At 37.8% G+C, this 16,560-nt stretch overlaps 1 protein-coding gene across 1 annotated transcript in view; it reads left to right on the forward strand.

Annotated features, from left to right (window-relative positions):
• LOC100889659 (serine-protein kinase ATM) overlaps nt 1-16,560 on the forward strand; it is a 60,029-nt gene that overhangs the window by 11,833 nt on the left and 31,636 nt on the right. The window contains exons 17-32 of the mRNA XM_030994920.1: nt 1,343-1,579; nt 1,979-2,192; nt 2,855-3,036; nt 3,462-3,497; nt 5,176-5,258; nt 5,705-5,872; nt 6,934-7,161; nt 7,705-7,804; nt 8,259-8,429; nt 8,871-9,034; nt 9,718-9,967; nt 10,401-10,637; nt 11,264-11,575; nt 12,232-12,471; nt 12,889-13,018; nt 16,040-16,150. Coding sequence (XP_030850780.1) covers nt 1,343-1,579; nt 1,979-2,192; nt 2,855-3,036; nt 3,462-3,497; nt 5,176-5,258; nt 5,705-5,872; nt 6,934-7,161; nt 7,705-7,804; nt 8,259-8,429; nt 8,871-9,034; nt 9,718-9,967; nt 10,401-10,637; nt 11,264-11,575; nt 12,232-12,471; nt 12,889-13,018; nt 16,040-16,150 — 2,863 coding nt within the window. The remainder of the gene's footprint in view (nt 1-1,342; nt 1,580-1,978; nt 2,193-2,854; nt 3,037-3,461; nt 3,498-5,175; nt 5,259-5,704; nt 5,873-6,933; nt 7,162-7,704; nt 7,805-8,258; nt 8,430-8,870; nt 9,035-9,717; nt 9,968-10,400; nt 10,638-11,263; nt 11,576-12,231; nt 12,472-12,888; nt 13,019-16,039; nt 16,151-16,560) is intronic.

Here is a 16,560-nt window from a genome sequence, read left to right on the forward strand (position 1 = left end):
GGTCCTGTCTAGAAAGGCCACTTGTCTATGGTGGTCTTTTATATTGTCACCCTCTAGAAAGAATTTTGTGTTGTAGGTCCTGTCTAGAAAGGCCACTTGTCTATGGTGGTCTTTTATATTGTCACCCTCTAGAAAGAATTTTGTGTTGTAGGTCCTGTCTAGAAAGGCCACTTGTCTATAGTGGCCTTTTATATTGTCACCCTCTAGAAAGAATTTCGTGTTGTAGGTCCTGTCTAGAAAGGCCACTTGTCTATAGTGGCCTTTTACATTGTTACCCTCTAGAAAGAATTTTGTGTTGTAGGTCCTGTCTAGAAAGGCCACTTGTCTATGGTGGTCTTTTATATTGTCACCCTCTAGAAAGAATTTTGTGTTGTAGGTCCTGTCTAGAAAGGCCACTTGTCTATAGTGGCCTTTTATATTGTCACCCTCTAGAAAGAATTTCGTGTTGTAGGTCCTGTCTAGAAAGGCCACTTGTCTATAGTGGCCTTTTATATTGTTACCCTCTAGAAAGAATTTTGTGTTGTAGGTCCTGTCTAGAAAGGCCACTTGTTTATAGTGGTCTTTTATATTGTTACCCTCTAATCACAATTCAGTTTTGAAGAACCTGTAAAGAAAGGCCACTTGTCTATAGTGGTCTTTTATATATTGTCACCCTCTAGAAAGAAATGTGTGTTGTAGAACCTGCCTAGAAAGGCCACCTGTCTACAGTGGCCAGTTTTCCTGTATATCCTGGCCGTTGGTGACCTTTATAGACAGGTTCACTACATTTCAGTTTGATAATGTAACCTAGTTATGTCAATGCTTCTTAATAAAAACATAGCATAAACGGGTGTAGGATGTTTGGGCTATTGCACTAGAGAGGGAAGAGAAATGCGGAAGATGTTAAGAATGGATTGCTGCTGTGAAGGTTATGATTTCAAGAGGGATGTAGATGGATGTAAGAGAAGGATAGGATTGCAAAGGACTTGATGATGTTAAAAAGAATTCTAACAAAGGGAATAGATTTAATCCTTATAATGTGTCGGGGAAGTGGGGGGGGGGGGGGGAATCCACTCCATGACATCCAAGATAAATGAATGATTGATTGAATGAAAGAATGAATGAATGAATGAATGGATGGATGAACGAATGGATGGATGAATGGATGGGTGAAAAAATAAACAAACCAATGAGTTTGTGAGTGCACTAGAGAAATCCAGTAGATATTGAGGATAATGTTAATGTGGTAACGGGACAACACTGGTGTCCCTACAGTGTGTAGAACCCTTGCTAGCACATTATAGTAACACACTCATGTTGCAAACAGATTACTTGTACAGTATTTTAAAACAATTAATCCCAGGTTCTCCTGAAGAGATTTGCATTGGGCTTCAAGGTGCTTGAGATCCAGTCAGACCTTACACCAGACAGTTCCATCAGCCGAGCGCACTCCCTCAAGTCACTCTGCTCTGTGCTGTTACCCCTGTATGCATGCCAGCCTGGACAGCAGGGGGAGGCAGGACAAATGGTGGCAAGCCTTGTGAGATCATGCACACCTGCTGAGCTGCTAGACGCTTTGCTGGACGTGCTACATAAAAGGGTGAATGCTTTTCTTCAAAATTATGAATATAAGTAATGATGATGATTGATAATTCACTGTTGAGTAATATCGATATGGATTACAATTTCCAGTCTATCTGTTCACTGCAAAGAGAAGGTTCTTTGAACCTACATGTACATGTATGACATACAAATGCTAAAGGGAACTTAGCAAGAGTGAATTATGGCAGCCCTGAAGTCAACCAAGTAGGTGGAATTTCATTTCTCTTGAAAAATGTCACAGTTCACAAGACAGGCAGAAAATGTACAGAACCCACAGACTCTCTTGAGAACATCAACACGCTTACCTATACCTCTAACTAGGTTTTATTCATTTCCACATCGTTTCTGATTATGAGTCTGAGTTAATCATATGTCTTTTATTTTCTTGTTGTTGTAGGGGTCGTGTCAGAAGCAGGGGTCAAAGGTCACCAATCATCATGACCCCTTTGGGGATTCCATGGAGCTTGGATCCGATGACGAGTTTCCGAGCACGCAGCAGGCCCAGGGTGACCTGGATGATGATTTTGGTGAGGTCACCACCATCTCGGCTCAAGCGACCACCGGCACCTCCGAGAAGAAGAGACACAAGTCCAGAGAAGATTCCATGACAGGTAAGAAGATTCTATAGGTCTGGGGGGCGTTTCACAAAACTTGTCATCAATGACAAATGACAGTTTTTGTTATAAGCTACAGAAATCCTTGCTTCTGATTGGTTATCTGCAGATTTGTCACTGATTTTAGTCATTTGTCATTAAAAAAAGGCTTTGTGAAACGGGTCCCTGATCAATGAATCATAGAAAAAAGGTATTAAAGTTTTTTCTGGAGAAATTCACTTGTTTTCTTGTTTGATGAGATGAATTCAATTAAGTTATGGTTCTGTGTATTCTTAACCAATAGAATAACTCAAGTTAATTGAATAACCCAAATAACTTGAGCTGGGGTCGAAATCAAAATGTATCCATGGGGCTAACATGCATTTACAGTTATTGGAAATGTCTGTGTTTGTGTATTTGAAAGAAGCACCTAAACATACACACAATGAAAGGGCCCCTTTTTATCTTAAAGTCAAGATAATAACGTAAAATATTTTGAAAAAAATCAACCGTTTTATCATTCAACATATGGGTAATTTTCTTCTTGGCCTGATCTTTCAGTATTTTTTTGCACAAAGTTTTATTTTCTTACTTAATTTTTGTATTTCCAATATAGATTCATACATAAATAAGCAACTAATTGAAAAACAAAATGATTTTCCTTTTTCCATACCTTGCAGGTACGCATAGCATGCTTTCCATTGAATCTCTTCCACATGAAGAACAGCTAGCTATCTCCAGTGCTAAGGTCTTGTCATCATGGTGCTGGTCATGTGACTTCAGTGATCAGGTGACCAGTGAGGCCAGAGACAATAGGACTGCTGTCACACAGAGGTTGCTCAAGATGTTTGATGATGGAGAGGTAAGGGTTTGTTGTTGTTTTTGGAGTGATTATGATATAATTAATCATGATGCAGAAACGTTTATTGGTTGGGGCTTGAGAAAATCAACACGAGTGGATGACAGCTCGCCTACTTTTAAAATTGTTAAGTTAGTAGAAGCCCAAACTACATGTTTTGATCTTTTTCATCTTGTTCAAACTTTTTTAATAATTTGCTCTTTCTGGATATAAATAAACAGTGATTCTGAACACTTGTACCTTATTCAGTTGAAGTTTCCTTCTCTTCTCTAAAATAAACAAGAACAACTTGTCCTATTAGGTATTATTTTGAAATTGCAGCAGATACATATTTGTAGAAAGAGGATTATCTTTTTTCATGCCAAGTATGATAAATCATGCCCAGATGTTATTGTGATGTATGACTTTGTTTCCTGTATTTTTTACAGGATCAGGATTTGACAAATTCCTATGAAGTCCAGTTGGTGAGTTTATATTTATGGTAAAATATACAGTTTATTGTCTGGTGGTGTGTGTGTAGAGACCACTCTCTCTTTTATTTCTCCCCTTTTCTATATATTTATAAGAACACTTCATTTATAAAGCGCCTTTTCATAAGATACAGAGCCCATGAAATAGAAAATACTTACAACCAAAGAAAAAGAACATTATCAAACAAGGCTCACATTAATACATTAATTACAAACAAAGAGGAATATTAATCTGTTAACTACTACAATTCTCTCAGTCCCATAGGCTTAAAGGGATCCGGTAACTTTGTATCAGATTCTGAAACAAAATTCAGGATTTAGCTCATGATGCAATGATAATTATAAACCTTTAAATCAGTCAGGAACCCCATGACTTTTACAAGCCGATCGCCTGTCTGATTATCAAGATATTTATGATTGAAATTACAAATTTTGAAAACCGTTCGCCTGACGGTTTTCATAACACTACAGTCTATTGGGGAAAACGAGTATGGTAAAACCGGTCACTCAAAGATTTTTACTTTTTTGAGGCACTTCTTGATCATTTTGAAGCGCAATTTTTTTAGGGCTTCAATATTACACCATATCACAGACACTGATAACACGTAGGGCCGTGTATCTCACATTTAACATTGTTAAACGATCCCTTTAAAGATAAAGGTGAGTTCTGGGAAAAAAAGAAAATGAGTTCTCACAGAATCAAATAAACTTAAACTGAATGTTCAAGATTACAAATAAATGTCATTTGCCAAACAATTTTGGTAGAAAATGTATACTGGCTGAGAAATGAGCATAGAAAGATTAGGAAATCAAGGTTAGTAGCCCCGACACCATTTGTGTAGTCCCATATACATCTTTCTGTGTACAGTGCTTGTTGCTCTACCAAGACTGGGCCAAATTTATTATGATTTTGATGGTTCCAGAACTTTGCAGTACACACCAATACTTACATGCTACATGATCAACTTTTTCTGATCCATTCCACACCTTTTCTTTCACAATGCAATCGGATGACCAGAACTCACCTTTATCTTTAATACATAGACCAACGGCCCAAGGAGGTAATGGGTTGTGAGAAATTAGAAAGATGTGTTTTCAAATACTTCTTGAAAGCAGCAGTACAGGGAGTTTCTGGTTTTAGGGCAATATCTGATCTCCCTTGTACTTCTTTCTCAACACATGTGTTCGACTTGTCATGTTACTTCTAGATCGTGATGGTCTTTTATATAGATTTTGTTAGTGTACTTGCATATTATATTGAATCTTTTATATATGTAATGCTTCCTGGGAGAAATTTCAATTATTTAGACATATTTGTGGCTTACACCCAGTAAATAAGATCGATTGATCGATCCGTAATGGAAAAAAAAGCAATAGATGCAGGTTCAAGTCACGCTGGTTCCAATATTTTTTCTGACTTATTTTTCAATACAGATCGATCAATCGATCTTATTTACTGGGTGTAAGCCACAAATATGTTTAAATTATATTGAATCTGTTAATTGAAATCTGGATTTGGATCTGGATGTATACAAATCATGGCCCTACTGGGTATTATGCCAGTGGACGTCAGTTTTCTTTTGTTAAAAAGACCATGAACTACAAATGGAATCCATTTAATACTTCCATGCATCTGCTCTTATCTTTCAATCCATTTTCATTTCCATCTTAGTTCTTTGCTGTGGTATCCAGTCTAAGAGAAGAGACTAGCCATATTCATGATGATGAACTCCATGGTATTCTGCTGGTATGGAGGTCAGTCCTTTATCTGTTATTTGGAGAAATGTGTTAATTTCGTAATGATTTTTGAAAGATATGAATAAAAGAGGAAATATTTGTGACGTGTTTAAAGCATTGATACATTAATTTGTATACCGGTATCAGAGAAGAAGTGCGAAATCTTTAGCCTAAACCCGTACAGACACGTTATTAAGCGGAAATGGAAGATCCTTCAATAAGTAAGATCTGGATGAATCCAAGATATAAATAATTTTGACTTTCGCATTCCTGATTATTGTATTAGGTTGATAGGCCTACCAGAGTTTGGATTATACCAAATAAGAAGTAAAATGATACTTTTGATGTTAGCTACATGTATGTTCATGTTTCTACAATACTTGCTAATCTATGGAATATGAGATGACCATATACTTTGGACTAGCCCATATGTTAACTAGTCATTGTATTATCTTTTATTGCAGAGAGCTGGTATCAGTGAACCGTAAGGTGCAGGAAGTGTGCGCAGAAGCAATGGCATTCCTGAGGGCCATCACTCCTCACCTAGCAATGAGTGGAAGTGATGATGGGATGGTATCATCTGATATCAAAGTATGCAGGGATGTTGCTCTGCTCCTACTAGCTGCCTTCTGGTAAGCAACATTCCATGCTTGAACTTTTCCTGATAAAAAGAATAATATTCTTTCTTTGATGATAACAAAGAATAATATATTTTCTGTTATTGAACTGGTTAGATTCTAAATTGATTTATGTGGTGGTTTTTTATAATATGCACCTTATTATTATTATCCTTTTATTACAGCCATAAGTATGATCAAAGCTTTCAAGGAATTTCTATGTACTACTCTGACTATCAATATACTACACATGCATTAAGGTGAAGAATAATTTTTTATGCCTCCGCTGCATGGTAGCCGGAGGCATTATGTTTTCGGGTTGTCCGTCCGTCCGTACGTCTGTACATACGACGTACGCCCCATTCTTGTGATTGCGTTATCTCAAGAACCCATTGATGGATTCCCGCCAAACTTAGGTCATGTATGTATCTTGCAGAGCTAATGAACTGAATATATTTTAGGGTCATGAGATTCAAAGTCAAAGGTCACAGGGCTTATTATGTATTCAAAAATAGTTAGTGATCGCTTTATCTCAAGAACCCATCGATGGATTCCCGCCAAACTTGGGTCATGTATTTATTTTGCAGAGCCAATGAACTGATTAGATTTTGGGGTAACGAGGTCAAACGTCAAAGGTCACGGCTCATTATGTGTGCAAAAATAGCTCGCTTCTGTTTTGGTTTGTAAAATTGCTCCATGGCGGAGGCATCATTGTCGACTGTGCGCGGTCGAAGGTCCATCTAGTTCATCAATAATTCACTAAAATTCCAACCAACAACCTCATAACTTGAATTTCAAAGAATGAATATTTTCCGCACATGATACCTTTTTATAGCATTGAAATGAATGTTTGAAAATTCTGAATATAAATATGAAATGAATGCTATGTCAGTCACACAACATATAGATGTACATGTACTTCTCTGTCAAGATATATGTACATGTACATTGGACATGAACACCTAAAATACCAAATGGCAGAAGCTCCTAGATTATCTTACTTGAATATGTCAAATTGGGACAACATTTTTGACATTTTGTGCATATCAAGTGACATGGTTTTCTGCATCATGCAGGCAGCTGCAGGCAACCTACTCCACTCCAGTCAAACACCAGATGGCGCTGTGCATACAAGCGCTCATAAAAATTGACCCAAACAGCCAATGGACTTTCATCAAAGCCAAAGGTCGTGAGAAAGGTCATGGGGACTCCAATGAGGGGTCAGAGGTTGCGACCTTGTTCCCACATCTCCTTCAGGATAACACCCATGAAGTGAGGATGCACATGGCCACAGCAGTGGGGTGGTGAGATTTATCTTCTATACCTTTCATTTGTAGATGATACATGTACATGTATGATATTTTTTAAAGAATTAACGTTGGACCGTTATTGTAGAAGGTTAATTTATTTGATAAAAAAAAATATTGAGCCGTTAGTTTGGAGTAAAATTACAAGGTAGAACCCTCATGCAGTAACTTGAAGTTTTACTCCCTTAAAGTTTATCCGTGAGAAAGCACATTTGTTGATGTGTGTGCATCAGACTCCCATTTTTATTTTTGGTCATTCATGATTCTGCTGTTTAATGTGTACTTGACCCCTGTTATTTTTTAGCCTTAAGGTAATTAATTGTCTTTACTTGAGTTGCGAATGAATTTGAGTTCTTACTCTGGAAAGATACTGAGAAGGTAAAGAGACCCTTGGCATGAATATAGCTCATTAAATTGTGAGATAGTTGTCTGAATAAATAGTTGTCCGAAATAGATGATGACCATAAACAAGTAGATGAGTCAGCAAATATGATACCTGTACATGTAATATTAATTACCTACTCCATTTCTTTTTGCCAGCCTGTTCAATACGCCAGGTACCCAACCTTACAAGACAGAAACACAGAACCAAGCTTTCAATCTGGTTTATCAGTCTGTAGAGGAGGCTATGCAAATATCAGTAAGTTTACGTCTCTCTATCCAGATGTACTTCTGTTTTCCAGATTTGACTCTGCATTGCTCCACTTCTGAGTTTTGTAGGTAAACGATGTGAAATGTACATGCTTGTTTTAAGTACAGACCGTATTGTTGATGCCTAAACATAGTTTAGTCTACAACCTGAATGCTTCAAACATTATTAAATATTTAGGTATTTCGGCAGACAAGAGTTTGTCTACATTTATCCATGGACTTCAGATAATTTCATGATAGAGTTATTTTTTTTCTCGAATACACATGGTTCTATTGCAGTAAGACTAGCAGTTCAAGTTGAAGCGCTAAAACTTTTGCATTTGCATACATGTACCCTTAATTCATAGGTGAAAGGTTTTAAAACATATTCCTATATGTTGGTGCAATCAAATGTGCTCTAAGGAATGTTACAAGGTTTAGATATTACCGTTTCAATGTATCAGGATGACTTTGGAGAAGCAGAGTCAAAGGAGGAAAACAAGAATAGGACAGCCAGTCTTCTACTTACGTTAGCAAATGTCGCCCTCAGCAGTCACGTCTGTGAAAAGAAGACCATCTTTGCCTTGCTCCTCACGACGAAGATCAACAGGATCCCATCATCGGTGATGAAAAAGGTATGGTTACATTGTATCAGTAATGTCATGGGAGATTAATAGAGGCAGTTTAATCCATTGCCTTCAAGAGTCAGGTGATCCATGTATTAAGCCTATGGGAATAAGAGAATTCAGCAGTCAATGGGTTACCTTGTTGTGTGGAAATTATCCAGTACATGTATCTCTTGATATCATGCTGTAGTCTAAAGATTAGTGTTGAGCTTTCATTGACTGAAAATGACTTTATTAAGGGTTGGGTATTTCCCATTATATGATTAATTTTAACATGCAAACTATATGCAAGTGGAAAGCTCCAACATGAAAATTATGTCATCACCAAAATCACATCAAAGAAATTGGCATGATTGCCCTTTAATGTTCAACAATTGTTAAATGAAACTTATTCTGATACTTTATAGATATAAGTCAATGAATTGTGCATTTTTTCAATCTTTGTTACAGGTGTTGAGCTGTATAGCTGAGGGTATGTCTCACTGTAGCAGTGGATCAGAGCTAGCCATATTACACCTCGGTTTCCTAGTGTATCAATGGCTGCAGGAGAGCTATGAAATTAGGGAATTCCCCTACGGTGTTCTTGGCTGCTCATCTTTGCAGGAGTTCTTGAGGTATAACATGCATTTATCATACAGAACAGCTTTATATATATGAGACTGCCAATATGTGTGTTAATGGATGCTAGAGTGTGGAGTGTATGATGTGGTATAAGGTCTTCAAGGAAATACATTGTCTTAAGTCTAAAGTTTTGAAGGAAAAATTGATATGAAATTGGAAATGACAATGATAGTTTTTATGGTGATGATTAGGGGGATGGCCCTGTATTGCTTTGTTTAGTAGCTTGTAGAAAGCTTGACATGGAAACTGTAGTTCCTGATTAGATATTATCTCATCAATATGTTTGCATCAAACATACTTGAACCCATTTCTGTTAGACCTGTTTTTCCTACACATCTCTATGGGCCCTCTTGTTTCATAAACGCAGGCTATGTTAAGAGGAAAACACTCCGTCCCTCGGATAGGACGTTAAATGGAGGCCATGTGTAGAGAAGAGTCACCACCTCTGCACGCTAGGAACCCACTGCACTATTCGTATAAGAGTAGTAGTCCACCTGCACATCCCAGTATACCAGTATACCCAGATGGACCTTGTGGATAAGGTTAAACAAGTTATCCCATAAAGTCAACTACTACTACTACTACTACTACTACTGCTATTGGTAACAGCAGGTAAAGATTCTTTACTGGCTTCCAATGACATTCATAAAACCCATCCTTGTTGTGTCTCCTGCAGCAAGCACCATACGGCCATCATACCTCACCTGGTCAACATGAAGAAGCTGGACATGGTCAAGTCCATCGCAGGAGAGCTGAAGCAAGACTGGAAGGATCTCCTCAAGTCCTCCTTTCCTCGGACCATCGCCAGTCTTCTGCCGCTCCTGGCACAGTCCAGGGAGAATAGCGAGAGGGCGGAAGAGGAGAAGGAGAGAGCAGCCTGGGCAGTGCAGTGCTTGGAGGAACTAAAGCAGGCTATAGGACAGGAGGTGAGTACATCAACGGCACACGCTCCCTCTGAAAGCTTTATCTTGATTGCTGTGAGAATTGAGAGTGATGGAGAAAAGGGAAGAGCATTGCAATTGATTGCAATTGATTGCTAGAACAAAAAGAAGAATATCGAACTTCATAGTTTTGTTCTGGATATCATCTTCACAGACTGTGTAGAATACATTATGGTGGAAAAAAAGTTTAACATTTTCCTTTATTTCATTTTTGCAAGAGAATAACAGCAACAATTTGCCCTTCCTAATTTACATATATACATGTAAAGCTGCAATATCTGTCAGTCCATTTAAGTTTTGTACAATCAGGTCTGTCAGATATCTGAAGTGCCTTGAATTGTTATGTGCAGTAGGTAGACGTTATTGTATTTATATCAAGGAAGTTGTGCTCATTTTTTCTTACTCGTTATTATTTCAGACCCTCAATGCCTGGATCCAGTCCCATTTGGACTTGATAGTGGTGGAGCTCCTCACCATGCTGTATGAGCCTTGGACAGAGACTAGCCAGAGTTCAAGGTTCATGACCCCCAGTGACCCTGAGCCTGACCCACCCTTCTTCACATCGTACATGATCAAGGCCACCTTGGATCATCTGACGACCTGCCATGCCGGCGGTAGGTCTCTGACCCTCATCTCACTCCTGGCAAAGACACATGTAAGCAATATGGATTTTCAAAAGCAACACACTTTACTTGTACATGTAGATGTGTTGTTGTCTGTGGATAAGTTACTATGATAATTAGTAGTTTGAGTTTTTACCCTACCTGCAATACTGTTATTTTTCACCACTTTTACATGTTTGTCTTAAGTGGACCTGGGACCCATGGCACAAAACTTGTCATCAGTGACAAATGACATTTTTTTTAATAAGCTAATGAAATCCTTGCTTCTGATTAGTTATCAACAGATTTGTCACTGATTTTTGTCATTTGTCATTGAAAAAAGGCTTTGTGAAATGGGTCCCTGGACTGCAAGAAATTCCCCCAATTTACTTTTTTAACGCTATCTCCTACAGTGACATGTATGACGGCTGAGCAAGCAGGTTGATATTGCTAAAGTATAATAACAAATAGCCATTATTGATGATAATAAAACAAATAATACAAAGCTACTTGTACACACCTCCATAAAATCAGTTCTATAAGTGAAGATGAACAGGTGTACATTTGGTGATTTGTATGTATAGGAAGTATTAGATAGCATATTTCTGTCCTGATATAATTAATTAATATAATTTTACTCTAATACGTGCAATCTGCAATCACTTTTCTCTGTTTTCAGGACAGTATCCAGAAAGTTCTCCTAGAGCTACACCTGCGGATGTGGCGATGTCGGCAGCCCTACGAGAGACGACGTCTCCTGCTGGGGTATCGCTTGTTTGGTCTTCTCCTGATCAAGGAGCTCCACACCAAGCTAGGCGGATCCTGGGTGTACGTCCTGCAGGACTTGATCTACACGCTGGTCCATACCATCCATCAGCATCGGGCGGGGGAGGGCAGGTCATCGGTGATGGAGGGATCATCATCCTTGGTGCTTCCTTGCCTGGATCTGTTGAGACATATCAGTGAGGCAGCGGTGGTGCAGTGCTCAGAGGTAAAAGTGTTCATCAATTTCACCATGTTAGGACTCACTAAGTTAAGTGTAGTCCTTTGTTGAATATTTTACTTAATATAAGGCTTCAGGTAATATCACTTGCCCATGCCATGCACAGTGAATCACACCCAAATGTTGATTTGTGACAATTGGTCATGAACTTACTCTTAGTAGCACAGAAGGGTATAAAAGTGAAGTTGCAATTGGTCATTATTTCTTTTCAGTTGAAATTCCATTACACAACAAGGGAGATATGAAATCTTGTCAAGTACAGACAAATTTTACTTTTTCAATGCATACCTAAACTACTGGAACGGGTCAGATACCAAAACTTTTATATCTCAAAAAGAAATACATGACTGTATGATTGTCTTTGAAACAATGCTTGTTGCTCTTTTTCTGTAGGAGTTCAGTAACCATGTTGAGGTGAGCCTAGGAGCAGTACTATTGTTGGTTGGTGTGAATCACGGTTATGATGATATCATCAAGCAATTCAATAAATCTGTAACACTCTTGTCCTGTCCCTAGGAGTTCAGCGAGCATGCATAGTTCATCCTAAGAACAGTATTTTTAGTGGATAGAGATAGCCCTGAGGATAATGTCACAAAGCAGTTTTATAATTCTGTAACTATCCTATCACTTTGTCTTATCGCTAGGAGTTCAGCAAACACATAGAGGTGATCCTAGGAGCAGTAGTCCCATTGGTCGGCAGTAGTCATGATGATGTCAGCAAGCAGGCACTGTCACTGGTAGAGTTCCTGGTCGTTGAGAACCATGGGAAGCTGCAGGCAGCACTCCTGGACACCAACCCTCTCCCTGACAAGGCTGAACTGAAGAAAGCTAGGAGAGTCCTGGAAAAGATCAAGAACAAACAGGAAGATGCCAACTTGTTGGCTGTAAGTATCAGATTCACTAAAAACTTAAAATATATACAATAAAGAAGATAAACTCAATAGATGTAGAAAACTGTTTAAAACATTATTAGTTATCATTACAGAAAATTTTCTCATTAGATAAGAAAGTAGGGCTTTACACCTATTTGATGGTTCCCTGCTTTATACATAAGATAGAATGATGATTGATGTGTTTTTATTGTCTTAGAAGCAATTTTAAGGTGGTTGTCCAAAAGATAGCCGTCAATGAAGCCAAGCTCTTCTCAGACTAGTGTGTTTCAGGATGCCAGCTCTTAGGCGTTCCATGCTTAATTTCAGGCTTCAAATTGTTTAGAACACATAGGGCTCCTTCATGAAAGGGTTTATCTGTAGGTTAATTTAAAAGTCCACTTACATCGATTATATTGAATCTCTTGACAGGAGATCAACCATTTTCTAATGAGGGGTGGTCAGCATTGTAAGAATCACACCTTGGAGGGACTAAACAGCTTGCATCATGAGCTTGCTTCAAGAAAAGCTGAGCTTGCTATGCTGGTCTCCATGTGTGCAGGTTAGTTATTCTCAACGTTTGCACTTTCAGATTTGATATTTTGAAGCTTCTAAACTGTAAATTGCTGGGGGAAAATAAGTGTAGTGCTGTTCATACGTCTGTATCTTTTAACACAAATGTATGACTATGTGTAGGACCAGTTTTCAGGTTGTCCGGCTGTAGGTCCATCCGTATCTGTACGTCCCGTTCTCGTGAGCACGTTATCTCAAGAACAGATTGATGGATTCCTGCCAAACTTTAGTCATGTATGAATCTTGCAGAGCTAATGAACTGATTAGATTTTGGGGTCACGAGGTCACAGGGCTCAGTATGTATGCAAAAACGGCTCGTGATCGCTTTATCTCAAGAACTGATCGATGGATTCCTACCAAACTTAGGTCACGTATGTTTTTTGCAGAGCCAATGAACCGATTAGATTTTGGGGTCACAAGGTCAAAGGTCACAGGGCTCATTATGTATGCAAATATAGCTCGTGATCACATTATCATTAGAACTGATGGACAGATTACCAGAAAATATTTTAAACATGAAACCAAACAATGATCAGTTGTGTGTGAACACTACAGTTGGCTTTCTGTACAATGTATTCAAATTATATGTATACCTTTCTACCTTGATAATATTGAACCCAATAGACCGGTTAACCAACATATTCAAATTTATGGATGTTTATATCCTGGGGACCTAGCGACGAATTATTCCAGTAACCTGTTATTAATGAATGAACTACTATACTTGGAATCCAGTCTACATATATCATGTGTTGATATATTGGGCAAGCCTCAGGCAAGTTTTGGGGTTGTCAAGAACAACCTTTGTTTAAAAAGTATGCATCAAGTTAGAATGTGTTAGTAAACCTGTCTATTGTTTGACCTAGCAACAACTGAAGTTTGCATCACTATTGCAAGACAAAGTCCTGGAGGGAGGCTATGAATCAGTACTCACTCAAAAATAAAGAAGTTCCATAAATAGACAGACCCAAATGAATAACTTGAATAACATTCACCTGTTACTTCAAGTCATAGCCTGAATGCAGGTTGCATACATTAGTTGTTGCTTTGTTAGGGGAAGCTTTAGGGTGGTTGCTGCTAGTAGCAACCATTGTTGGTAGAGGCATGCTTACAATTTGAATATCTTTTGTGAACTAGTCTACCGTATTTGAAGACAGGTGTGTACTGCTTGATTATAAATGCATGCTAAAGAAATAGACCATTTTCGTAATGTAACCAAATTTAATGCATAAGTCTTTGTGTAGTGCCTCAATACATATTATTTCATTCACCTGAAAAGAAAAATAGTATTTCAATAGACGGAATCCGAACTGCATACATTAGTTTTTGACAAACATTATGGCTTGACCTACCTAACAGCACTTAATATATGCAGTTTGCATTCTGACTATTGAAATACTATTTTATCAGGTGAATGAAATAACTTGTATTGAGGCACTTTACAAAAACTTATACATTAAATTTGGTTACATTACAAAAATGGCCTATTGTCTTAGGTTTAGGGGGTGGTTAGACTGTTGCGTAGCATTCATATATTCATACAATAAATGTTTATTCAATGAACTCCATCAAATTCATGTTTGGGTGGTGGTTTTGGAAGTTCGATTTACTAACTGTCCAAAATTGTACATGTTTTCTGGTAGGGTATATAAATGAGGGCTTGCTCACTGATAGAACAGAGGCAGTGAGCGAGCAAGGCCAGTGTACAGTGATACATTTAATCAAAATGTGTACAAGTGATGAATGTCATCACATGTACATAACAAAAGACATTCACAACACTATATACAACATACACAACACTATACAACATACAACCAAGGTAACTCCTTGATACAACATACCATAACCTTAGCTAACCTTATGCTGTATTACTGGCCTTGTTATTATTTATTTATGCCGGCCTTTTTTCGCTGGCATAAATGGGTGATGCTAGTGGGCAGCGTTTTCGACCTGAAAGCAATTTATGTTAATTAGATTTGAGGCAATTTTCAAACAAGTGCACATAGTTCAGGAGTACAATGCATATTATGACTGAGTAATTTCAAATACGGTGTTCGGTGTTGGTGTTAAGAGCACAGAAAGGCTGCTGAACCGAGCTTCAACACTGACATAGAAGGACAATACCGATCACGTTATCGATATCTAGCTCAACACCGAGTGATGTCCTTCTCTACAGGCAAAAAGTCTTGCGATAAAAGCATAATCCAGAAATTCCAATAAAGTACAGAATATAAAATCTGCAGTCATAAATAAAGTCACAGTCATATTAAATTGTTGTTGTCTCATTATGTGTTAAGAATCAGATTTTGAAAGACACAATGCAAGGAAACCCGTTTACTTGCTAGACTTCACTGTCAAACACTATTGAGTGACTGGCTTTTTTCATCTTTGGTAATAACATACATAAAATGAGCTGTAAAGTGTACATCAATAACCCAATTCTTGTAATATTCAAAATTAAACTGATTGAATCATTGCGCAGCATAAAACCTACAACCCATTTGGTACAATGGGCTGAAAAATCAGACTATTACTTACTGGCCTTAAGTCGATTTGACAACTAATAGTTAAGTCGTTATTTCCTTTTTAAAGACATTTTCAAGCCCCCTTGTTTTTAGGGAAGTTCTAAATTAGTACTGTCTTTCCAATGAAGTTGGAATTCAGCCTTTTCATGTTTTGGGCCTGCAAATGGGACATAGTACCTTAAGGGCTAAATTGATAGTGTGTTCTTCGAAACTGCAACAAATTTTAAGATGTATTACTACACTGTTTTTTATAGAATGTAAAATATGAACCTCTCAATGTGTTGTCAATTTAGGGATTATAAAATCTTACTTTCCTTTTTAAAATTCTTAGCATCAAATGCAATATGGTCATGCAACATAAATGGATGCAATCTGTGCATCTGGTATATTTTTAAGGCTCTGAATCAAGTTACTGAACAAAAACCATAAAAAATTGTCTTGAAAGAGTTCACTCATTAAAGTCATCTCTGTCTGTTGTTTAGAGAGTGCATCAGATAGCGTTCTTCCACAACTCATCTGCGAGCTGGTGTCACTCTGCGGCAGTAACCATAGCAACCAAGATGGACAAGCTTCAGCATTGCAGAAAGCAGCAGGTATGGATGATGTTACTAGACTCAAGATGCATTTTTTTTTTTGCAATCAAAATCGATTTATGCAAATTCAGTCCAAGATATAACAGGTTCTAGGTGTTTATGATTTCTGGTGAAATTCGCATGTGGACTTAAATATCCTTAGTACAATGTATTACCCATATTTGTTGCTCACATCGTAATGGAATTTAGACAAACAACAATTTTGCTGAAACCATGTACAGTAGATACTCACTAAGAAGCAAACATGCAGTTATCCACATGTGCCAGTAGTAATTAACCTATAGAAATCATATATATTTTTAGAGTTCATGTACAAATCAAATAAATGTAGGAGTCTTCTCAGTGTTATCCTTTTTTTTATCACGAATTGCAAGAGAAGTCCTACTAGAATATGCTTTTGATAATTAACC

This window comes from Strongylocentrotus purpuratus, unplaced genomic scaffold (genome assembly GCF_000002235.5).
Source record: "Strongylocentrotus purpuratus isolate Spur 01 unplaced genomic scaffold, Spur_5.0 spur5_scaffold_21, whole genome shotgun sequence".
Taxonomy (NCBI): Eukaryota; Metazoa; Echinodermata; class Echinoidea; order Camarodonta; family Strongylocentrotidae; genus Strongylocentrotus; species Strongylocentrotus purpuratus.